Here is a 26,719-nt window from a genome sequence, read left to right as displayed (position 1 = left end):
GACCTTGTGAGCAAATTTAAAGGAAAATTGACCTCTCTGTGTCCTTCTATAGGAATAATAATAATAATAATTAAAAAAAAACTTGTAGGAGTCAATGAAGTGATATGATATGTATGGAAAAGGTTTTTACAATGTACTGAGACTGAGAACAAAGTTGAGCTAATTTGACTTTTTTTTTTGTTAAAGTTAATTTAATTAACAGCAGATTATAAAATTCATGCATTAACTGTTTTAAAACAAAAATGACTTAAGTTTTAAAACATTACTAAAGCCCAGATATTTTTTTATCTGTTAAAGAGACTTTGGACATGTGATTTTCCGTAAATCAGTCAGATTTGTATCAAGGATCTATGTACATAAAGAATCATGATGTTAGCAAACATCTGTGTAATGATTTACCAATCGGCAGGGGAAAGAAAACAGCAAGAGGAGCAGACAGAATAAACAGACAGACGTTTCATGGGCTTCAAGCTTCTTTCCACTTGGAACTATAACTGCGTAAGTTGTTTTTCTTAACTGATGTTTTATTTTTACGAAGAACTTTACTTTTTATTCCAATTCTCGCCTCTCACAGCAGATATTAGCAATCACCACCAGGACTATAGGCTATATTGTAGGTTACTGACTATGAATAAAAAAATTATATGCATTTCATGTTTCATTTTTAGTATAGAGTTGTTTTTTCTTTAGACATACCCTTATGCTAAATATGAGATTTATGTGTTGAGACTATAAATTTACAGATTTGTTTTTCCTTTCTCTCCAGGATTGAATTCAACAGTATGAATCGTGTCCTGCTGTTGCTCTGTGCAGGTGTAAGTAAATTAATCATGAAATTAGGACATTTACTCAATATTTTGTGGTAGTAAAATAAAAAAATTAAAGTGAACTTTTATCAGTTGTGAATAACCACTCTACTTTTACTATTTATTTTTCAATACCAAGTTCTTTTTCAATCTTATTGTCTATGCAGGGAATGGCACGACATTCGCCTCGCGTCACATCAGCACACAGATGCCCCGCCCCGATTCGTTTTGGACGTTGTCCAAATGTTGCAAATGTAGATTTATTATTATTTTTTTTTTATATCGTATTATTTTCATGTATTATCATAATCACAAACCAAGGTTTGTGGCGCAAATAGTTTTCGCGTTCTTTCTGTTTCATGATCATAAGTCTCGCACATCAAGAAAATTGTTTACTTCCGTAGTGCAAAAAAAGAGTTAACTAAAACTAAAACCAAAGAACTCTCTGTCTCTCAAATTGCCAACATCATTTAACTTGATGTTCTAAAACAACCAAAAAAAACCCTGTAGTTTATAGTTATATAGTTTTTAAACTATATGGCCTAGACGACAAAACTAAAAAAAAGTTTAAATTGAAATTTTACATATATATATAAAAAAATCTAATTTACATTTTAATCACAATTTTAATTGAAAACGAAAAATAAAACTATGTATTATTTTTTATAAAAACTTTAATAGTAATGATAAAAATTACTAACTCTTAAAGGGTTAGTTCACCCAAAAAGAAATGCATCAGTCTGTTGTGAGTACATTCACTGCAGTGTAGTGATATCCGGTTCATGAACGAATCACTCGATGTAACCGGATTTTCTTGAACCAGTTCACCAAATCGAACTGAATCGTTTGAAACAGTTCGCATCTCCAATAAGCATTAATCCACAAATGACTTAAGCTGTTAACTTTTTTAATGTGGCTGAATTAGAATAAACCAATATCCCGGAGTAATTCATGTACTCAAACAGTACACTGACTGAACTGCTGTGAAGAGAGAACTGAAGATGAACACCGAGTTCAGATAACGAACAAAACATTGACTTGTCGGTTTTCGGATCACCAGTATTTCTTTCGGACAGTTCGATTCAATAAACCGGTTGAAGAAAATGGTCACCAGTTCTTTTGAGCTCGACGTAATGACATCATTGGCGATGATCGTCCTTGATTCAAGCCTTCGGTTTAGCCGCGCTCAAAACATTAGCACAGAATTAGTTCAGAATCAATCACCAAAATAACCAGTTCAGTTCAGACACGCTGAATGTCAGTCTGCTTCACACTGAATCACACATGCGCAGTATCATCCCCTCCTTGGTTCTCGAATCAGACGCGTCTGACAGAAACGGTTCTTGACTTGAGAACGAGTCAATCGTTCGTTCATTATCTGGCTCAGCTCGGTGTTCATCTTCAGTTCTCCCTTCACAGCAGTTCAGTGAGTGTACTCTTTGAGTACATGAATTACTCCAGGATATTGGTTTGTTTTAACTCAGGGGAGTGTCAGCCACATTAAAAAAGTTAACTGCTTAAGTCATTTGTGGATTAATGCGTATTGGAGACGCGAACCGTTTAAAACGATTCAGTTCGATTTGGTGAACTGGTTCAAGAAGATCCAGTTACATCGAGTGATTTGTTCGTGAACCGGATTACACTACACTTGAACGCGCGCTCACAACAGACCAGGAAGAGAAGACAATGCTGAATAAAGTAATAGTTTTTGCTATTTTTGGACCAAAATGTATTTCGATGCTTCAACAAATTCTAACTGACCCTCTGATGTCACATGGACTACTTTGAAGATGTTTTTATTACCTTTCTGGACATGGACAGTATACTGTACACACAGCTTCAATGGAGGGACGGAGAGCTCTCGGACTAAATTAAAAATATCTTAAACTGTGTTTCAAAGATGAACGGAGGTCTTACGGGTTTGGAACGACATGAGGGTCATTAATGACATAATTTTCCTTTTTGGGTGGACTAACCCTTTAACAACAAGAGGACGACTTTTGATGTGTCTAATGTAGACAGTTCACCCTTAAGTTAAATTAAATAATTCCTGTCTTTTACTCACCTTCAGGTTGCTCCAAACTAGCTTGACTTCATTCAGTGTAATTTAAAAAAATAAACAAAAATCTGTTCCTCACTACCTTCAGAGGACTAGCATGTATAACACCCTACACTCATATCAAATGGACCACAACACTTTAATGGTGGGTTTACAATCTCCCCTTTCTTCAGCTTGCCCTCACTACCTGTGACATCACTGTTCTGCAAAGCTCCAGTATTCACCTTTCTTGTCTTCCTGATGATGCCCCTGTGCTGGATGACCCCGCATACACCTGGAGCTTCACGTCTGCTCACACAAAGCAGCAGCACACACTTGAGGAAAAAGGAAAACTCCTGAACCTCAGAAACATAAATGCCACCCAAGAAGGAGAGTACAAGTGTGTTAAGGATGGCTATAAAAGAGAGGATCATATGAGGTTGAGCAGAACATTCACAATACGTGTGGAAGGTTAGAAGGTTTTGTTGCATTGATGACTTTTAATCTGAGAGGTCAATGACCAAACTGAACCTTTTCTTCTTTCTTAGTGCCCCCAGCCTTTCAGGAATGGCAGGTCGTCAAAGAAGAAGCTGGGAATGATGTGACACTTCCATGCAAGGTTTCTAGGGTTTTCTCTCCCGGAGAGACAGAAAAACCTCCTGTCATCTGGAAACGAGAGACAGAAAATGGTGTGATGCTTCTCAAGCTCGACAAAGACAGAGATGACCAAGAGAAGGACAAGAAACAGCAGAGGATTTTCTGGAACACCCGCCCTGAAGAACAGGATTGGGCAATTAAAATAAGTCAGATCACAGCGGAAGATGCTGGGATGTACCACTGTGTCATAACTAATACATCTGAGATGCTGTCAGTGGAGCTGGAAGTGGCAGGTACTCCTTTCAGACACTTATTTAAAATGTAATTTTCTGTCTGTTTTAATGTTATTCTCAAATTTTATTCGTACAATACATGAATAAAATACATAAAAATATATTACAATATATATATTTTTTATAAATACTGTGTTTTAACTTATGAATAATAAATCTAAACAAATAATAATAAAATGTAAACAAATATATTTATATTTATTTAAATGTAATAAAATAAATTCTATTTATATATTCTATTTATATATTCTATTTATATACCACAAAACCAGTCATAAGGGTCAATTTTTTGAAATTGAGATTTGATACACCATCTGAAAGCTGAATAAATAAGTTTTCCATTGATGTATGGTTTGTTAGGACAGGACAATATTTAGTCGAGATAGAACTATTTAGAAATCTGGAATCTGAGGGTGCAAAAAATATAAATATTGAGAAAATCGCCTTTAAATTTGTCCAGATGAATGCATATTACTAATCAAAAGTTAGGTTTTTATATATTTACAATAGGAATTATAGCAAATACCTTCATGGAACATGATCTTTACTTAAAATCCTAATGATTTTTGGCATAAAAGAAAAATCTGTAATTTTGACCCATACAGTGTATTGTTGGATATTGCTACAAATATGCTACCATGCTACTTATGACGGGTTTTGTGGTCCAATGTCACACACATATTCTTTTTGTTTTAACATTATTATTACACTTTAGATATTATTTTTTTTTATAAAAAATAAATTGATTTTAAAATAAATTTTATTACTTTAATATTTAATATAATATTTAATATTATTCTTATATTTAACTTAATTAAAAAAGAAATGATGTAATTGTAAAATAAAATGCATGTATAATTTCTGTTAAGTTTTAATATTATTATAAAAAACAAATGTTTTTATATTATTTCTACGGAATAAAATAAAACCAAAAATCAAAATAAAATAAGAAAAATATTGAAAAATATATACATTTTGTTTTAATTTTACTCTTACAATGTAAGAGAATTTTTTTTTTTTTTTTTTTTATTGATGTTTTATTTATTCAGGGGTCATCTACTGTAAAACAATATTTTATCTTTAATTGGAATGAGATTTTCTTTTGGGGTTACGTAAATTACTAGTTATAAATTATAATAATACACAAACTTTATTTTTTATATTTTCAAATCACATCCTTTTGGAAAGAAATTACTTATTTTTAAGGGTAACCTCTACCTCCTATTTTATCCCTTAGCCCCCCCTGTGCACCCCTGCTCTGGCCACACTGGCCCATGGGAGGACTGTGAGGAACAGGACAGCAGATCAGGACAGGCAATTCTGCAGGATTCACTCAGAGACTTCTCTGCCTCTGTCTACGCCAAACTTAAAGGCTCAAAACCCCGAACCAACTTGATCTTCTCCCCATTCAGCATTGCTGTAACTCTTAACAACCTGCTATTGGGTAAGACAAATAATGGAGGAACATCATACAGTCTCCAAAAGGCTACACATTGTACTTTGTTGAGCTGCAGAGCCTCTTACTTCTCTCTCTTTGCATCACACTCTTTCCAAGGTGCTCGAAGTGAGACCAGAAAACAGCTGGAAGGTGCTCTTAGGATTCCCCTAGAATTCTCTTGCGTGCATTCTGAGACAAAGAAACTGAAAGAAGTGTTAAAGGACACACTGAGAATAGCCTCTGCTATCTTTTACTCCCCAGGTAGCCGCAGTAAAAACTGCTTTTTCACAATGATATATGTAGTCAGAATAACAGCACTGCTGTAATTACATCGGAAGCACTTATTCTGGACTTCCTTTTGATACTGCCTAAATTAAGACTGCAGTCATAGCCACAGCCTGAAGAGTTTTGTTTCCACAGAGCAACAGTTGGGAGAAGCTTTTGTCAACCAATCAAAGGAGTTCTATGATGCCGTGCCAGAGAAACTGACCAATGACAGCAATCAAAACGTGATTCTCATCAATCAATGGGTGAAAAAGAAGACAATGAACAAAATCACTGAGTTAATTGATTATATAGATCCCACCACCTCGTTTGTTTTGTTAAATGCTGTCTACTTTAATGGTAAGTAACTTTATATATAGAAATACTGTACCTTTATATGACACTTGTCATGGAGTGTTTGTATTTCTTTGTGCTTTACAGGTAAATGGAAGACAGTTTTTGAATCAACAAAAAAACGGGATAACTTCATGAAGTTTTCAGGTGAGGTCATAGAAGTGCAGACTCTCTACAGCTCCAAGTATAACCTTCAAATGGGCTACAACAAGAAATTACAGGCTGACGTAAGTGTTGCAATAAATGCACAAAGGTCATTATTAGGAAATGGTGCCATTTGTGTGCAACTGACTTGGTACAGAATAATTAACTTAGTTACATTATATGATATGATATGATATTATATATAGGTTTATCTTGTTTAATGTATAAGGCAAATACATTGTTATTGTTTTTCTATTTAGAATATCAGCCAATGTGCATGCCCCGTTTCACCATTTTAGATAGATATATATATATATATATATATATATATATATATATATATATATAAATTATCAAAAAAGTGCAACTGTGTTATATATTTTTAGATACTTCTGAGGCAAGTTTGTCTTAGTCTTTATTCGTGTCTCATTAAGCTCTATTATGGGAAAAATATCAGTGATTACATTAATTTTTCTTTTCCCAGAAAATTATGCTTTGGCAAGAAACAGAATAATATTTACTAGATTCTAGGGTGGTGCATTTCAAAAAGTTAAAAAGTATACCTATAGATAAATACATAAATATAAATAAATAAATACATAGATTTAAAACACATAAATAAAATTACATTAAAAATGGTGAATTAAATACAATTATGTTATTTAAATAAATAATAAAATATAATGAAAATACAAAAAAATCCTTAGTTTCACATTGCATAAATAAAACAATTTCCTATGAATAATTTTTTAAGCAATTGGAAATATCTGTACAAGTGCAAACACATACATTGCAGAACTATTTCTCCAGGTTGGGAAGTTCTCTCTTACGGGTAAAAACAGCCTGTACATACTGATCCCACGCACAACATCAGAAGACGACTTTGTATTGATGGAGAACAATATAAACAAAGATTCTATTGAAGCAATGGTATCTGAGATTAATAAAACCCCAGTCCAAATCGCTGAGGTCATCCTGCCTAGAATTAAACTGACAGTGGACACACAACTGGAGGACTTACTGAGGAGTATGGGTAAGAAAGACACTTAATTTACTCCAAAATGCTGCATCATTTACTCATCTTGTTCCAAACCTGTAATCCATTTTCTCAGTAGAACACATAAAGATATATATATATATATATATATATATATATATATATATATATATATATATATATATATATATATTTTGGAAAAATGTTTGGCCTGTTTTTCACTCAAAGCTATGATATGGCTTCAGATATCTTGGCATATAGTGCAAGAGTCATATGGACCACTTTTATTATATGTTTGGCAGCAGTGAATGGAAAATGAATCTCATTTTGAGCAGCAGTGAATGGAAATATTTGGCTCATTTTGTATTCCATTGGGTTGGGGTAACAGCATGCAGATTTGGAACAAATGTGGATGAGTAAATCATGACCTAATTCTCCTCACCTCTGCTCAGGTTTGTCAGATCTCTTCTCAAAACCAAACTTCTGTGGAATATTTCCGGAGGATTCTGAATCATTCATCTCAGACGCCCGTCACAGCGCCTTTCTCTCACTGACGGAGAAGGGAGTGGAGGCCGCTGCAGCCACAAGCATCTCTTTTTCTCGCTCCTTCCCTCAATTTACAGCTCTGCAGCCCTTCGTTCTGATACTGTGGAGCGATGAGGCTGGCGCTCCTCTTTTCATGGGAAGAATAATCAATCCATAAAAAGAGAAATAATAAGACATCACATCAGTGTCTTGCCACTTTCTGTTCTACTTTCATTCTTTTATCACAAACAAATGCATTTATGTAACAATATCATGTTATGCATGCAGAATCTCAGTCATTAAAGATGTACTTTAAATCATGCATTCGTTATTTATTTTCCATGTAATGACCAGAAATCTGATGCCTATATGACAGATCATAAGACTCGAATGCACAAAACTCGCTCTCATTTCCCACAGCCACTGTTTCACCAATTTATTTCGGACAAGCAGTTACAGAGACCGACACACGATGGCAGTCACATAACATGTTCCACACGGACAGTCAACGAGGACACGTGAGAGAGACTTGAATAATCCTCCTTCAGTTTGACCCCTCCTTCATTAACGCTCCCCCTGGAGTCCCATCTTGGCTGGCAGGTGACGCCAGTCCATTATCTAAATGCCATGCTGTTTCATCAAAGGTAGCCTGGATTGTCCCAATTCACTGAGCAAAAATAAATACCCTTAGATGGGCCCACTGATGGATATTAGGACAAACATAAGCACTGCAGATCGGTGGTCCATCAAAGCATATGACATTCACTTGGCATGCAGCTGCTTAGAATAACATTTGATAATTATACACCGCTTAGGCAATTCATTTGATAACTCAAATGTAAGAAACTATATATGAAAAAAACAACAACTCCAAGTCAGGAATGGCCACTGGGGTCATGAAAGGACAGGATAAACAATATTTTTTTGTGCAATTAAATGCATAAAATGTCTTCGATCAAGACCAGATTCAGAAAAGTAGATTCAGGTAGCTGATTTATGGAATCTAATAAACAGCTAATAAATGCAGTCACACAGATACAATTACAGCCGAAATTCCCACGCATGGCAAGAAATCTGTATCGTTTCACAGATCTTATGTCAGGATAACAAAACAAATGTAACAAAGCGAACAGAGCAAGATTTTCTGTTCTGAAACAAAGACATACTTGACAGGTTAGTTTGTCCTTCAAAGGCTTGGTTTGATTGCTAATTTAACCCCTAATGGGGCGTGCAGTCGTGCATGAGGCCTGCCAGAGGCGATTCACCCTCCATACTGGCACTGTCCTGGCAGTAAGGCCTCTAAACCAGTAGAGGGCGCCATAGAGAGAGAGCGAAAAATACTGTCAATGTGCATCAGCGCTTGTTTTTTTGTGTAGGAGACTGTACAAACATTCAACAGAGACACGTACAAAGACAAAACACAGACAGGGGCATTCACACACACATTTGTGTTGAGGTGACTGTCATTTGGTTCTTCTCGAAGTGACAGGCGGTGGCAGTTCTTGAGTGAACGTTTAAATCCATAGACAGCTCCTTTCATTGATTTAGAGTTCCTTCACCCACCATCCCTTGTGCTTTTCCTGTGCATCATATTTTTGTCGGGCTGGAAGAGACTGTAAACTTTCATCCGTTACAAATCACAAAAGATAAATACATAGGTACACATACACATTTACAGTCAGCTGGATGTGTTGTGCTTTGATAGTGTGCAAAATTAAAGCACCACCAACTGTAACAAACACCAGGATGCTATTGCACGTTTCACATGTATTAAACAATAACACTATAATATGGCATGAGCTCCTGTGGCATAGTCACAACACAGTACGATTTCACATTAGTGACGTGTAGACCAGAAAAAAGGGTCGATTGTTTGTGCGTCACAATCTGGGCTTGTGATCACACACTTGCTTCTTTCTCATCACAAAAGAATCTGAAGCTGTACAATAGATTATGATGCTTTTTCTCACGCATTAATATTGAATGTCGCCGTCATCGTCATCATGCTCAGACTGAGCATTATTGCATTTCTTTATCATTATTACTTTTCAGAGGATGAAGATGTGTGTGCTTGTCTGTGTTAGTCACTGCTAGGGGCTCCTTGCTGTGTTAGAGTGTGCCAGTACTCCACTTTCTTTCCTTTGTTTTTTAGACACTCAAACCAGTGTTTCAGTCTCTCTCCTTTTGCGTTAATCCCCAATTCAACACCACCTGAGAAAGAGAGAGAAAGAGAGAACAATAGGATACCGAATGAAAAATAGCAGGGCTGCATGATTACGACAAAATAAATAAATAAATAAATCATAATGAATAATTACACTACTGTTTAAAAGTTTGTGGTTAGTGAGATATTATAAAACAATTTTTTGAAAGAAATCTCTTATGCTCACCATTGCTGGATTTATTTGGTCAAAAACATATTAAAAAGCATACAATTTTCAATATGTTGAGCTGGTGATGAAACATTTCTTCTTATTAGCAATGTTGACATTTTTTTATAAATCTATGTGAAAAAAAAAATATTTCCAGGATTCTTTGATGACTAGAAAGTTCAAAAGAACAGAATTTATTTCTAATTATTAGAATAAATATGATGCATCCTTGCTGAATAACATTTTTAACCCCCCCCCCCAAAAAAAAATTTGTATTTTCCTTTTTTTTGTGTGTGTGTTAGGCAACTGCATGCTATATTTATCTAATATATTCAGTTTTATACTGTTCATAATTTACCCTGGGTTGAAATTAGATGCTTATTTACATATTTATAAGGTTAATAACACCAAGCGGAGAGTGATGATGAGCATGCAGCCTCTTTCAATACCTGCTTTTCTATATTCACACATAAATCGTTTTTTAAATCTTGTGTTTATAATGACAGTTCAACTTTCCCAATGGAAAACGTAACTAAAACAGCACATGAATATTTAATTGATGAGGTAAGTATTATGGTTGGATGTTTCCCCACGGTAACATTCTAGCACATGCTATCTGCTTTTTAAAATTACAAAAGTAAATTATATTGCATACATACATATTGCTTATATCTGTGTATATAATATGTATATTTGACTGTGTCTTCTGAAGCTGACACTTCAGCATCTCTCACCCTAGTCTAACAACTAATGCTTGCTCTGAATAATGAAAGTGCGTGTGACTATGTTGGTGGACACAAGCTGCGTTTCATTTCATCAGGGCCCTCACATACTGAGCTTCTGTCCCGCTTCGATCACTCCTACACAAACACACACACACCTCACACATCAATACCGCATGCTCATGGCCACGAGCAAGCCATGACAAATGAACCCTACGCATGACATCCCTGCCATAGGGAATGAAAGAAAAAGAAAGGAAATAGACAGGGAGCGGGTGAAAGAAAGCGAGTTGGAAAGATCCAAGAAAAAGTTAAATAAATACCAAGCTTCATTGCACTTGTCAATCCGAGACCTGCGTCCTCGGTGTGCCTTCACGCCTGGATGTCTCTCACAAGCCTCCATTCATTCGCATCCCTTCATGTCTTTACACTTCTGTTGATCCCCCCAATCCATTCCTCAGCCATCCCCGCTAAATCAGTAACACTGACATCAATTACTCTCACTGTCCCGATCGTTACAGAGCACTCGTGTCATTCAACCATAAATAAACAACAACAGCTTTTCTGTTCTAGTCTCTTCCTCGGTTTCTTTTCATTAAGGGACAGTTCAGCCAAAAATGAAAATTCTGTCATCATTTACTCACTCGCATGTCTTTCGAAATCTGTATGATCTTTTTTCTTCTGTGCAGCACAAAAGCAGTTACATATTTATAGCAGAATGTTCAAGCTGCTTTTTCATTAAAAGTGAAGAGTGACCACAGCTGTCGAGCGACACTTTCAGCAATTAACGACTATTTTAGTATGGTTCACACTGGACTACTTTTTGGCCCTTTTTTTTTTCTTCTTTTTTTTTGGAGCTTGACAGCCCTGGAACCCTACCACTTTGCTAAACTACTCCTTTTGTGCTCCAAGGAAGGAATGGCATGAGAAAAAGCAAATGATGAGATCTTTGAATGGACTCCTATGTAAATCTCTTTTCTTATTCTGCACAGGAAATGAGATATGCAAGTTGTAACATTCACTTGTACAAGAACAAGCATCAAAGCAGCACCAAAATACGTTGAGCTTTATCTGCAGCATCTGTGGCATGCTGACAATCATTTGAGTTGCCGCTCGGTTTGCATTTACGTGGGAAGTCTATGCAGCAAAGCTTTCTGCAGAAATGTTCAAATCAAGTCACTATCTTACTGTCAATGTGTATAACAGACATATTCTATAAATCAGTTTTTTGTCCTTGTACTTAATTTTGCTGCAAAGTTGTGTGCATACAGTGTAAATACAGAATGTATAACTAAATATAGGAAAGGCACTAAACAACAGTTTTTCGTATAAATCAAGGTATTAACAATTTAATTTTGAAACTGTGTGTACTTCATGATTAGTTAAATGCTTCAAACCAAAGACTTCAATGGAAATGCATATTTCTGCTTGTAAAACTCACCTATGAAGTCATTGCTCATGCCTAGGTCGTAGTCCCAGACTGAGATCTCCAGGGTCTTTTTGGCTAGCTGATCAAGTGGGACTTCATAGGAAAACTCCTGGGTTCAAGATGACACATGAGTTTTCGTAGAGGGACAAAACAACATCTATATTTATAATGAGTGGTCACCAGGTGTGGTCACATTCGACTTTGAGCATGCAAAATTACGAACAGCATGTTAGGATACGGTCACATTCTAGGGCTTCTGCTTTTAAATAAATGATAACTTTTAAATAACAACAATAATACAATAAAATGTGTCATATATACCACCTACAACACTTTCCCACAAATTGCAAATCAAGTTTTTATTCTTCACTTTGAGTTGTGATCAATCGGTGACTATAGAAATTCACAGGTCAAAGTTGATCAATCTTTGTTATGCAGCCAAGTATGAAAATTCTTCACTTGTGCCTGCGTTTCCGCTCGCCCACATTCACATGAATATGAATGGATCTGAACATAGCTGAAAGTCTAAAGGACTGCATGATTGTGGCAATATCCTTATTGTGACGCATTTCTCCCTGATTTTTTTTATTCAGATTTTTCCTTTAGATTAAAAAGTTATGCTTTTAAGGTCTATAGACTCATTTAAATGCCTTTTGTTTTCCATTGCATTTGTCTGTGTAAAAGACAATTTAGTGCAAGCTGACTTAATAAGAAAGGATTCAGTATCTTCAATTTTTTTTATTAATCGCGAGAGCCATAATCTCAATTAATTGTGGAGCTTCATGTGACCAACACCTTTAATAGGAATAGCTGACCTCGTTAAACTCCGGGTTTAGAGTCTTCTTCTTCACTGAGGTTTTGTACTTGGACTTTTTCCCCATATCAGGCCGCAAAACACTGATAAAGAGAAAGAGAAAGAGCCAGAAATGAATCATTGCTCTGCAGTGAGAATTTTATAACTTCTAAAACATCAAAGCAAATCATTAGCCCGGTTAATGCTCACAAAACATCCACGGCACAATCAAGGCAGGAAAAAAAAGCACAGACAAGGGTGGAAGAGCTCATTTTAGAGCATGACGAATTCTAGAGCGAGAATAGAGAGAGAGACCTTGTATAGTGAGCTGGCGATGGTGTTGTTCTGGGTGATTCATTCAATCTATTACAGACGGAGAGATGATAATCTCTAATTGAGGATGGATGGAATGAATGGATTGAGAGGGTGTTGGAGGACAGATGATGCATCCACAAGATCTGTGGCTCATGGAGTCGTCAGTGGATAACCAACCAGGAATCATTTATTATTCATGAGAGATCTCAACCTACACAACATGCTACAAGGAGAGAGATGGAGAGAGACGTGTGATATGTGAAGAAAAAAAAAAAAACGCATGGGGATATGATGCAGGAGACATATTGGCATCTACATGGATCCATGAGTTATGAAACCTGCTCCCAGTACCCGAAGCAGTTACACAGCACACACTTTAATAACACTTAGAACAACATTAAATTCACTATGAATGAATCGTGCCGGTGTATATTTGCACAGGGCATCTGTGTTGTTGGAGGCTGATTAATTCAAATAATTAAACTAATCAAGTAACTGCAATTCAGAAACATAAATTAGCTCTTTAAAATGATGAACACACACATGACTAGACTGTACGTCTGGATATATGCTGTTTTTGGTGCTTTTCTCTGTCATTTGATGAATATCTGCTGCTAGGATCAAAAGAAAATGATCAGAGCATACAATACGAACACAAGAATCTCTCAGATAAAATGAATTTAAATAATCCAACATTTCCTGGCAAATATCACTGCATTTTGTGAATAATATACATCAGAAAATATAATCATATATTACTGTATAGAAAATATATAATAATAATAATATTATATATAATAAATTGCATAAATCCAGCTGTTTTAACATATTACCAAATTTTATGAGTGACCCATTTGTTTAATTTTGAACTCAATTCATTAAATTTCAGTGATTCAACTGACTGAAACATTCAAAACCAAGAAACCATCCAACAAAATCCACAAACACGTCATTCTACTGATGACTGCCTCTCTAGTCTCGGGGAGTTCAACGCGGGATTCACAAAACCCTTGCTGCTGAAAGATGAATCAGTATCCTGTTTATTTGGGCCAGCTGCTCCACTGAATCACAACCTGTACGTATGATAATTAATGGATGTTTATATTTTCTATCAAGTGTTTAAAATACAGAACTATTGAAATAGGCGTATCGTTTCTGACATGCACTGTACGCGGTAGATCAATCCCAACAGTCCGGGCCATCTGACCAATCAGAGCAGAGCAGGCTCACGGAAAGGAGGGGTTTAGAGAGACTGAATCTTTGAACTGCTTCAAACGAATTGTTTGAGAATAGCTGGAAAATAAGGTGGTATTAAATGCATATTTTGAAAAAAATGAAAGTGTCTTGATTCTGCATGCATGTAATCCTATTTTAGGAGTTTCCTAAAACAATATTAGGAACCGTAAAAATGGGATATGGGACACTTTAAAATGAGTTTCTTATAAGCTTATTTATTAAACTGGTGTATAAAAGAAATAACACACTTGCAATCACGCTGTCAGTTTCCATTTAATGTCAAGTGGATAATATTGACGGATTATCATTTAACAGCACAGTGTGTGTTTGGTGCAAAAAATGATTTACCACTGGATAATAACCACTGGACTAATGACACACTGTTGAAATTAATAGTAGATGCTTGAGTGCTGTTTCAATATAAAATCAGCCAATCTTTAGATATTAATTGACTGATTTGCTGGTACATGTCAGGATATTAATCAGAATATTAATGATGTTTTATTTCTGTGTGAAAAGCTTTATGTCACTGACAGGATGACTTTGCATTTCTAATGACTTTTTAATGTGATCCTATTAATTTTTTATTGACAAGTCCTGTAAAAAGTGTTGGATATTAATTGGACGTCATTTAAATTTGCAACACTTTTGGATGTGTTCCCCTACCCCAGGCCTAATGAATAGACAGGCGTGGGACATAGGACATGTTCCAGCTGTTTCCTTCATGTCTTCATGGAAAGTTGTGACAAAGACATCAACAGTTTGTCAGACCTTGAAAGAGTTACAGGGCAGATAAACTTGGTTTAAATAGCAAAACTGACTGATGCTAAGCATGCTAATATTAGATGCTATTAAATTAAGCATGAGGCACATAATGTCCTTCTCAAGAAGAGCTGCAAGAAATTTCATTCTTGATACTACAGGGTTCACTTCAGATCTAACCCTTAGGAGACAACTGTCATCATCTGGGTAATTAAAAGAATAACTGTCGTCCTGGAATAGCTGTCTACAATGACAACCGTCAGTCCTGAATGAAAGAAGAAATTTGTTATGGACAGAATATTTACGTGTTCAATGAGACAGTCTTGAGTATTGGAAATCATTGTGTAGCGAGGGCAAATTCTGATGAATAAGAATGACATTTTCAATATGTTAACTCCCAGTCTATTGGACTCTATTCTTACAGAGCAAGTTCAGTTCATAAGAGGCATGGTAAAACAAGAAGAAGAAAAGAAAAAAAAATAATTTTACATAATATTTACATATATTAAAGCTGAAGTGTGTCATTTGTAATTAGTGCAAGCAGCATAAAATTAGTATGTAATTATCATTCCTGTAGCTCAAACAGTAGCAAGACTGAAGGTCATGAGTTTGATTCCAAGGGCAAATGCATGAACTTAGAAGTACACCATGAAAGCAATGTTTTCAATGTAAAGGTAATCTCTGTCCCTAGTGTCATCAACTGAAAATGTGTATGTGTGCCAACATCCCTTCTATATTATGCAAAATTCATTATGTCCAAATACACAGTATTCCTAAGATACTAGCTAAAAAATTAATGAATAGCCTACTGCTACCACCCAGAGTCACAGATATCCAATAGACACTTTACTTTCCAATGAGGCCACGAGAGAGTCATCACACGACAATGCTGAAATCTAGTGTGCTGTAGGATGTAGTATGTCCCGACTGAATTACAACATATATATACTTAAAACGAAAATGTACAGTACTATTCAAAGCTTTGTTTTTTGTAACAGTTTAATAGTATTTTATGAAAGTCTCATAAGCTCACCAAGGCTGCATTTATTCAGTCTAAATAAAACAGTAATATAAAGTAACTTTTTTATTTTAATACATTTTAAAATGTTATTTATTCCTGTGATGGCAAAAAAATGAGTGTGACATGATCCTTTTGAAATCATTCTGAAATGCGGCTTTGCTGCTCAAGAACATTTCAACTTATTATCAATGTTGAAAATAGTTGTGCTGCTTAAGATTTTTAAGGAAACTGTGATATTTTTATATAGTTTTGATGAATATGTTCAAAAGATTCATCTGAATTTTTTTTTGTCCTAGTTTTGATCAATTTAGTGCATAAAAAGAGTAATATATTTAAATATATTTTAATAAATTCACTTAAATTGAAAAAAAAATAGTACTGTACTTCATTAATGTTTGCTCAACAAATGAAGTAAATATGCCATAATGACTGTTTTCCTAAATACTTCTATTCCATCTTCCATTAATAAGTCAAACTGACAGTCCTGTCTCTAACTCACGCCACTGCATCAACCTGCTGTAGTTGACTCTGCACTGAGACTGGAGAAAGTATTTTAACATCTAGAAAATGACACACTTCAACTTTAATGTGCACCTGCATCCATGTATATGTGAATTAGTCAGTAATTACATTTTGACTTAATTGTTTCTGCAATTAGTGAAAAATGCACATTCAAGAAATCGGTGCACGATGCCAAGCGTCTGAATAAACATTTGAATGTGAGCCTAAATGTCTCGCCGTTGAAACAAGTTCAGATGAAAGCAGAACTATTGAAATTGTGTCCCATCTAATGACATTAATTAGAGCATGTGCAATAATATCTGCATTCCCTTGTCTGTTCTAATTATGTGGTGATGCCGAGGGCCAGATGAAAATAGAGCTGAACTCTACAAGGTCTCATTCATAATCATTACATACACACACAATCTGAAAAGTGGGGGCACATCTAAATCTCATCAGCCTCTTAATACACATTAGAAATATCATTAGTTTTAAATGCTTAGTTTCCACAGACACACTCATGCGAGAAAGTACTTGAAAGCATAAAACTAAAACTTTCCAGACAAGGCATTGTTGTGACAGATATGATATGAATATAGAAAAATGCGTACGTTTGTCAAAGAAGGCTTTTCTTCTCTGCTGTTGTTCATGTCTTCGCTCCTCAGGAAGTTTACTTTCTGTCAGCGACTCAGCACAACTCAGCGTACTTGAGTCATGAATATTAATTATTTTGTGATGTTCTGATTTGCTAAAAAGCAGACATTTAATGCTGGCCTCAACTGGATTACCGTTTATCATGTGCGTGTTTGTTCACTATAAAAGCAACTGATTGACAGAGGCGTCTGCAACATTAAATCAGAACTGACTTGATTTTACTTTCTTAACATACATTCCTCCTCCTATTCTTTTTATTTTCGAAATAAAAAAAAACATATTTCCTTTGTGGCTAATTTCACCAAATTAATGATATATATATATATATATATAATTTTTTTTTTCCAATTCAAGGTTTCAATTTAATTTTCAGTTTTAGTTAACTATAGTACTAAATGATGAAAGTGTTTTTCTTTCTTTCTCATTGAATAAACTGTTTAGCTAGTAAATGCATCAAATGTTGGAAGTAATATGGTTCACAAATGTGGCCCATCAACTTTTAAATCATTAATTTAGCCTTTTTATCTTTGCAACCCAGGAAAACAAATCTCTTTAAAGCGTAACAGTTATCAGATAATCTAAATTTCGAAGTGTTTACCTCCGCATGCACATAATCTCCTCTGGAGATAATTAACTAATCACTGATTGCTCTAAAAATAACTTTATTGAACGGAAAGGCTATCTCTACAAATTATTTGCTTGGTTAATCACATTTGAGATGTTTCGAACACAGCTGATGTGTCGATTCCTTTCCTGAATTTCTCTGAAAATGCCTGTAGCCTTGCCTTAGCACATTGATTAAATGGATTTCCTTCTGGCAACCTGGATATGGTGATTACATTCACATACAGGAGAGAAGAGATAGAGAGTTGTGGGTAAGCTTCCCTGCCTAAGCTTCTTTGGTTAAAACCAGACACTGTGTGTTGCCCGAGAAAAACATCTCAGAAAAAAAAAAAAAAACACGTGAAAGTCACTAGCTGCCCTTCTCTAAATATAGAGATTTAGTTTCTCCTTCCCCCTATGGAAAGACTACAGTATTGATTGGCCCCCAGTTTCCCTCTACAGTTAATCTCTACTTGTGTCCAGTGTCATGTTCCCTCTATTACAGTCTAAGCCAGTCTGGCACTCAACAATAACAATGGTCCGCTGACCCGGGGCCAATGTGGGAGAGTTAGAAGCTGACCGACACAAATGGAATTTTGACAAAATTAAGTGAAATACTTGACTGAGAAGTGTCTGTTAGAATGGATTAAAATGTCAAACTAATTTATATCCCATCATTTTCAAACAAATGAGTTTAAAATTATTTACATGGTTTAATGGTAAAATTTCTAGATGTTATTTCAAACTGAAATATTATTATTTTTATTTTTGGGGGGAATGATAATTGATTTTGATAAAGTAAATTGTTTCAAATATAAATAAAGAAAAATCAGCCACAAAAAATGTATATAAACATGCTGTCATGGAGTTTATCCATAGAATTATAGCTGTATCATTTCTTATATTGTTGTTGTAATTATTTTTCATAAAAAAATAGACATTTCAAAATAGAAACATAAAATAGAAATACAAAAAAGAATTAATAAAATTAAATTGGAAAATTCATAGGACATGAAAAAAAAATACAAATATTTACTCTTCTTTGTTGAGTCTTACTATTTAGCCCTTTTTCAAAATTGATATATAAATTAATATTTGAATGTAAATCATTTACATTAGCTAATTGGTGACACTGAAAACACTGGGCTTTTACATTATTGGTGTATTCCAATTATGTCGCTTCATTTTATTTTTTAGAATCCATTAAATTATTAAAAATAAAGCCTTTATTGCTATTAAAAAGACACGAGTGACTGATGCAGAAAATCCAGTCTACTAAAATGAGTTTACTGCTTCAATAAATTCCAGCTAAATCCAGCCATAACTGGAATCAACCTCAGCGGACAAAAAGCCAAATAACATCTGGTCCAGCGGTCACAATGCAGAAACAATCCCAGCATCCAAACAAGCCATGCTGTCATACATGTCACGAGAGATGGAGCTAAAATTTCCACCTTATCCTAAACTATATTGACAAGTCTAGTCCTAAACAAGCGCTAAAGCAGCTGTCACACACACATGCGCACGCACACTCCCAGCAGTCTATCCCGCTGTATAAAAGCAGTCCACTCTCTAACAATAGATTTCCACTGCTCCAGTGAGGCCATCAGTGCCTGTAACTGGCACGATAAACAAGGAAATCCTATCTCCTCGGAGCAGATAGCGGAAAAAAATCTCCTCTGCATCACACAACACATCAAAATACATTCACGATAAGAATGAACAGGACCCCATCTACAGAGAGAGAGAGTGGTCCGAGATTTATGCATGCTTTTTCAGACTTGAGCGGAGAGAGAGAGAGAGCGAGGAATGGATACTGTTGAGAAGAAGAGGTATGGCAAATGATAAAAGAACATGTGATGGGAAACCGCGGGCGGCAAACTGAAGCTGAGAGAACAAGGTTAAAAAAAAACAACGACCAAGTGTTTTCTGACTTTCCGCTTGCCATCTCTATGCCCCAATAATTCTCTATGCCTCTAAATAAAATCTCCTCATGTCTTATTGTGTGGGTGGGCTTTGAATTACTCTTCGCAAGAACCCACAGGGGGATAAATTATGATCAACCGGAGGTGCAGAGAGAAATAAATCACCTTGAAATGAAATCCATGATGCTAACTAGGAGGAGGGCAAAGCCAATGAATTGAGTCATATTGCAATAACATGTACTTATGTTTGCATAATGTGGTGCTATGCAATGATTCAAGAGAGGACAAACTAAATTATGCGTGTTAAAACGTGTTTTTTTATCATAATAAATGTGAAAATTAAATAAAATCTGTGAAAATGATAATCATGCCCACCATCGACTCAAATGCCCTGGGGATTGTACTCGTCTGCTAATAAGCTTTAACTCTATTTGAACAACATCGGTGCTTTGAGGTACTGATTACAACATTAGATCCACTCGTGTGGGGTAGAAGTCTCCATAAATCACACAAAACCTCTTCTCAAACTTCTAAAAAACTTTTTGGGATCTGTTTTTTTATGCTTCTGCAATGCCAAAAACTCTTGATTTGGCATGAATAGGCGTTTGGACTAGAAGCTTCCATGTTTTTTTTTTGGCTTGGAGGATACTGGACATGTGACCCCCACCCACCTCTTTATCAATTCCAGCAACTTTGCCAACGTTCAGTCTTAAAAAAAATGCACCAGAGACTCACATTTTGACAAAAGGGTCTGAGTAGCCATTCGAATCCATGGCGGCCAGGTGAGCACAGCGAATAATTCCCACAATCAGAGAACTTTTCTCTGTGACGTACATCAGAGAGACCAGGATACGGCCACGCTAGAGAAACAGAGAAAGACGGACAGGCTTGGTTCCACTGATCAATATTCAGATCATCAATAATACATTAAACAATATGTCAGTAGGGTACAACCAGGCTAAACATCCCCTTAGGAACAACATGACTATTTTTGTAGTTCTTTATTGTATACAAATGGAATAACAAAATTTCCATACATTTTTTTTCATTTTATATATATATATATATATATATATATTAGGGGTGTAACGATACGCGTATTCGTATTGAACCGTTCGGTACGAGGCTTTCGGTTCGGTACGCGGTACGCATTATGTATACCGAACGGTTCGTTGGACTAATTAATTATATTTGCAAAATAAATAAAAAATTGTGAAATATAATGATATGCGTTCAACAAGGTAGCTCAATAACCCAAACGACGTAACAGGCAACGCCCCTGACACCCCCGAAGAAAAAAAAACACCATATGTTATATAGGCTACTCAGTCAGGCGCTCGCTCACTCAGTACGCGCTGAAGGCTCGTTGCAAAATGGCCAATGCGTTTAACAGACCAGAAATATAAGATCCTCCAATAACCAACAGGTCTGGTGTTTGGGTGTACTTTACCAATCGATCGGGGCATCCGAGCAAGCACGGAAATCAAAATGGACTAGTACTGTACTGTATCGGAATTTCCTGAGCAGTACGATACAATTAACAGGCCTGCACGTTATTAGATAGAACAACTGTTATAAATAGAACGTATGCACGGGCAGTTTTGAAAACTCCACCTACTTTGCTCTTGGCATAGTGCAGCCCAAATCGCGTTGTATCTGAAGGGCAACGCTGAGCCCAGGGTCCAGCGCCGCGCGTACTGAGTGAGCGAGCGCGCTCTGTAGTGGAAAACGCAGGTTTTAAGAATATGCTTAATGTAATTGAGCCCCGTTACAATATTCCTTCACGAGCTAATTTCAGCCAGACCGTAATTCCTGCTTTGTGCCAAAAAACAAAAGCCCTATAGAGAACCAATTGAGTAAAAACACACTCAATATAAAGAGTTATAGAGTTCCATATAAAAAGTTACATCTTTGTATTTGTTCATAACTACTACAACAATAATATAAAATTTTTTTTTTTTTTTTATAAGGAGCTGTTTTTGTTTTATACAGTATGCTACTAAGAAAACACCATAGAAGATGGGTAAAGAATAGCTCCATCATTGTTCAATGTAAAAAAAAACATACTTTGTTAGTTTTAATAAATATATTTTTTTTAAATCAAGGAAATGTATCTGCCAATTTTTTCTTTTTGCTGTATCTAAAACGTACCGAACCGTACCGAACCGAACCGAGACACCAGTGAATCGTATCGAACCGAACCGTGAATTTTGTGAACCGTTACACCCCTAATATATATATATATATATAAAAAATATTCTTACTGTAATTTGGTCAAATAAATACAACCTGTACTGAGCTTAAGAATCTTTTGAAAGATGTGAGTATATACTTGAAACTCCTTGAGCAAAGGATGTTTTGCTGTTCATTTAATATATTTCAGAATTTCAAAACATATTAGCTAAAATTAAAGAAATACTTAAAGTTAGAGAACATCATATACAATATAGTACAGGCAAAAATGATAAGACTTGTCTCAAAATGTTTACGATAATTTTAGAGATCGTTTCGTTAGTGTCATCCTATAAAAAGTTTAAAATTTATTTTAAATACAATTACCTTATAATCAGCTACTGAATATGATAACCTTATTGACCAGGACAGTTTATCAGTCCAAAGTGAAAAAGTGTTCAGGATAGTGCTTTTTTTTATTGTTAGTAGGCGTTTTGAGATATAAGGTCCTTTTATCATGGGGGCTTTGTCCTCGTTGTGCTCTCAACATGAGTATTCTACAGTCAGGGCAGTTTCAGAGTAAACAGGGAGTTTGAAGAGGTCTCAAGTATATGGAAAGTATTGGATCTTTACCTCCTCTTCTGCAACAGAAGCCCCAGGATCCACTGCCTGGCTGTTACCCTCCCGGGTCTGTAAGACCATAGAAAGGTTATTAATAATACAGCAAATGCCCAAACATTAAATTATGCATAGTACAAATTCCAATGGACACATGGCCACAATGACACACACATATACACACTTGCATTTGTGGTTTGCGGGGACTCTTCATAGGTGTAATGGTTTTATATACTGTGCAAACTGTATTTTCTATCACCAAACACCTAGACCTATCCCTTACAGAAAACTACTGGCAACTTTTTATTTCATAAAACAAAGTTTTGTATGTTTTTTTTTACCCTTTTGTTTTACGGGGACAAATGAAGTGTCCTTATAAACCATGTTTATATTGTAGTACCCATGTCATTATACACATTTGTGTCCTCATAAACCATATATAGCAGTACACACACACACCTGTGCAATTCTCTCGAGGCCCATGTTGTATTTCTTGCTCTCTCCCTCCTTGAGTTTCTTGAGGGCCACCCTGACTTCCCCAATGAACTCATTCCGTCCTAAACGATCCATATCACACACACACATCCTGCAAGACAGAGAGAAAGATGGCACTCAAAATACTTCAGCTCAATTCTCAAGACAGAACGCGTTAAGCGTGTTGCACGCACAGCCAAACAAAGAATACATCAAGAGAGGCTGAGGCTCTGAGCTGAGAAGTAGGTGGTATTGACTAGAGGCTAGTTATGATATTGTTTTTGACCATTTCATTTGTGCTGATAAAAGCTTTTGGAACCATCAGATATAGGGAAATATTAACACTTTTTAAACATGTTTTCCTGTTCAAAAAAAACCTCTGTGAGCAGCCAAATATTACTAAAATCAGATTGTTGACATTTGCAATATGAATTAATCATAATGATTTAAAAGACATGGTTATGGCAAAAATCACCATTGACAATAAAAAAGTGAACATCTTTTATAACGTCTTTTTGGATGCACATGTACAAACAAAAACAGTGCTGACAGTCCAGCCTGAGATGAATTAATAGTTCATAAGAGTCTCTTTGATTCATTTGAATTGACACTTCTGAGCCAGTTATTTTAATAAACAAATCCACTTTAATGAGTCACAAGTCTCCACAACTGAAGAGTAATTTTTTGAATCATTTAAAAGAACATATATCATTCAATTCATAATTTGATTCATTTATTCAAGACACTGGGAAAATGAACACTTATGTTAGTTTTTTGCACAGTTTACTTCATCCTGTTCAACAGCACCTTTATACGAACCTGAATATGACTAAAACCACTTAGAAATATCAGTCACAAAATTAATTCAGGTTAAAATGACTTCTGAAATTAAACTGAGCCAATCTGAAAATTTAGATTACTGTATAAAAAGTATAAAAACACTATTCATTTTGAAGCATTTCACGCATCACTATTTAGTGGCAGAGCTACTAAATGTAAAGTGTCATGACAAAATAAATGATACTCTATGCAAGTTGATAATTTACAATCTAAATGAATGATAATGATTTAAAAGTAATGGTTCATGAAAATAATAAGTCTCTTGTCTTGTCTTGCCTTGCTGGATGCACATGTAAAAACAAATAAACAGAAAACTGAAGTCTGATTCATGAACAAATAATTCATAAGAGTCTAGTTGATTAATTACATTTGACTACTGAATTGACACTTCTGAGCCAGTTCTTTTAATAAATGAGTCAACTTTAATGAGTCAAAAGACAACTGCAAAGTAATATTTTTGAATCATTCAAACAAATAATTCACTGAATCTGCCAGAATGCTTACTGAATTAACATCTGACTCAGTGAACCGCATCATAAATCTCATTCATGTCTGACTTGAAACGATCCTCTTTCACAGTGTTTGTGTCCCTAATCCTCTATGGATGACATTATGAAATATGATGAGAGACTTAAATCAGAATAATTGGTTGCTCAGCTGCATAAAGGTAAAGTAACAAATTGCAAGTTAAAGTTCAGTTTTTTTTATAATAATATTGGTAGCACTTTATTTTACAGTCCTGTTCCTCATGTACTGTACTGTACATACTATGTACTTATTATAGTAATTACAATAACTATGTAATAACTAGGTACTAACCCTGAACCTACCCCTAAACCTAACCTTACCCCATGTAGTTACCTTGTATTACCAGAACTTTCTTAGATAAATACACTGTAAGTACACTATAAGTACATGTTAGTACACGTACTGTAAAATAAAGTTCAACCATAATATTTATATTTTAATATATTATAGATGAATACAAATTAAAATATTATAAATATGCCATATACTTTTTTTTATCAATACAGCAATTTTAAAAATTATGGGTTAATTAGCTTTTTTCCCAACTAAGTTATTGGAACCTGCAAAACCTTTTATCGGTCAATCTCTAGTATTGACTCTGAGAAAGAGGGAGATTAAGGGAACAAAACAACAACAGCAACCAGAATGAGAAAAGAGGAATTTAAGCAAAGTGCCCAATGTAAGAAAAGACAGATGGTTTTTACGTCAGCGACACATGAGTAATGAATATACAAACCAGGATGAGGAGACAGTAATGCGGGTGTCAAAGAGCGAGAGTGCGAGAGGCTGCACGTAAGCAGATGACACTGACATCATGATACAGTTGGCTTCTCACTTCCGTCTAGGGCTCGATTAGTCATTCCTTCCAGCCAGGTGCATGCTCACATAAACTTACTGTATGCACTGCACACACACTCCTGTGGAGGTGGATAACAGGTGCTCTCCACTTCCTGTAACCTGTCCTGGGAACCGTTCTTCCTGAAGCTGCTATTTAATACTCGTGGGGTTGAGCTTTCCTTGTTATTGTCAGTCACAGTGATTATGTTGAGAGTTTGCATGCATATGGATGTCACTGGCATGCAGGACATCTGAAAGACAGGTACTATTCAGTGTCTATTCAGTACTGAACTGTGATGTCCAGTGATGTCCAGACCCACCCAGAACCATAGTATTTCACAAAAAAATCTCCATATTTCTCAATTTCTGCAGAATTTGACCGCTCAATATTTAGATTTGGATGGATGGATAGCTAGAATGACAGAAAGATGGAAAGATTGACCTATAGGACGATGGATGGATGGAAGCATAGATAGATGGACCAACAGAGTGATGGATAGATTGACCAGACGAACGATGGAGGGATGGACGGATAGCTAGAATGATGGATAAATTGACCAACAGAATGATGGATGAATGGATGGATGGATGGATGGACAGATTGACCAATAGATTGATGGATGGATTGTTGGTTTGATAGCTATAACAGTAGATGATTAGCTAGAATGACAGAATGATGGTTAGATTGACTGATAGAAAAATGGATGGACAGATGGATGGATGGAAAGAATGATGGATGGATAGCTAGAATTATAAAATTAAGGAATAGATTGACCAATAGAATGATAGATGGACAGATGGATGATGGAAAAAATTATGGATGGATAGTTAAAATGACAGAATGATGGATCGATTGACCGATAGAATGATGGATGGACTGATGGAAAGAAAGCTAGAATGATGGATAGATTGACTGATAGAATGATGAATGGATGCACTGATAGATCAATGGATGGATAAATAGCTAAAATGACAGAATGATGGATGGATTGACTGATAGAAATGGATGGATGGCTGGATGGATGGATTGACCAATAGAATGATGGATGGATGGAGGGATAGCTAGAATGACTGATAGAATGATGGATGGATGGATGGACAGACAGCTAGAATGATGGATAGACTGACCAATAGAATTATGGATGGATGAATGGATTGATAGACAGATAGAATGATGAATTGCTAGAATGATGGATAGACTGATGAATGGATGGATAAAAGGATAAATTGAATCAGAAAATGTATCTTTTTTTTTTTACTATAATAAATCGAATTTCTTCACCAACATTGTCTAAAATTGTAAAAAGTTGTCAAAATCCCTCTCCACAACTGTATATTAAACATCAAACTTCTGATTGGCTGTAATCGCTGCAACATACATTTTCACTCTAGTGAGGGTAAAAAAAAAACGAGGCTGTAAAGTGTCAGGTCTTGTTAGGGCACAGAGTCGGGGTGTTTTTA

General features: G+C 35.5%; 2 protein-coding genes across 2 annotated transcripts in view; one reads left to right on the top strand and one right to left on the bottom strand.

The window, feature by feature from the left end:
• The first annotated feature begins 381 nt into the window (after positions 1-381).
• serping1 (serpin peptidase inhibitor, clade G (C1 inhibitor), member 1) lies at positions 382-7,776 on the top strand. Its single transcript, XM_052564017.1, has 10 exons — positions 382-498; positions 767-815; positions 3,039-3,315; positions 3,393-3,734; positions 4,972-5,178; positions 5,290-5,433; positions 5,593-5,796; positions 5,878-6,017; positions 6,745-6,967; positions 7,384-7,776. Exons 2-10 carry the CDS (start codon positions 783-785, stop codon positions 7,632-7,634), a joined length of 1,821 nt encoding a protein of 606 aa, XP_052419977.1. The 5' UTR covers positions 382-498; positions 767-782; the 3' UTR covers positions 7,635-7,776.
• A 101-nt stretch (positions 7,777-7,877) lies between these two features.
• LOC127963919 (double C2-like domain-containing protein beta) overlaps positions 7,878-26,719 on the bottom strand; it is a 35,101-nt gene continuing 16,259 nt past the window's right edge. The window contains exons 6-11 of the mRNA XM_052564018.1: positions 23,039-23,165; positions 22,595-22,651; positions 20,525-20,649; positions 12,795-12,876; positions 11,992-12,088; positions 7,878-9,667 (exon numbers count right to left, since the gene is read on the bottom strand). Of these exons, the coding sequence (XP_052419978.1) occupies positions 9,537-9,667; positions 11,992-12,088; positions 12,795-12,876; positions 20,525-20,649; positions 22,595-22,651; positions 23,039-23,165 (619 nt within the window). The 3' untranslated portion in view covers positions 7,878-9,536. The remainder of the gene's footprint in view (positions 9,668-11,991; positions 12,089-12,794; positions 12,877-20,524; positions 20,650-22,594; positions 22,652-23,038; positions 23,166-26,719) is intronic.

The sequence above is a fragment of the Carassius gibelio genome, chromosome B8 (assembly GCF_023724105.1).
Source record: "Carassius gibelio isolate Cgi1373 ecotype wild population from Czech Republic chromosome B8, carGib1.2-hapl.c, whole genome shotgun sequence".
NCBI lineage: Eukaryota > Metazoa > Chordata > Actinopteri > Cypriniformes > Cyprinidae > Carassius > Carassius gibelio.
The sequence above is the reverse complement of the archived record's forward strand: the minus strand, read 5'-3'. Positions and strand labels throughout refer to the sequence as shown.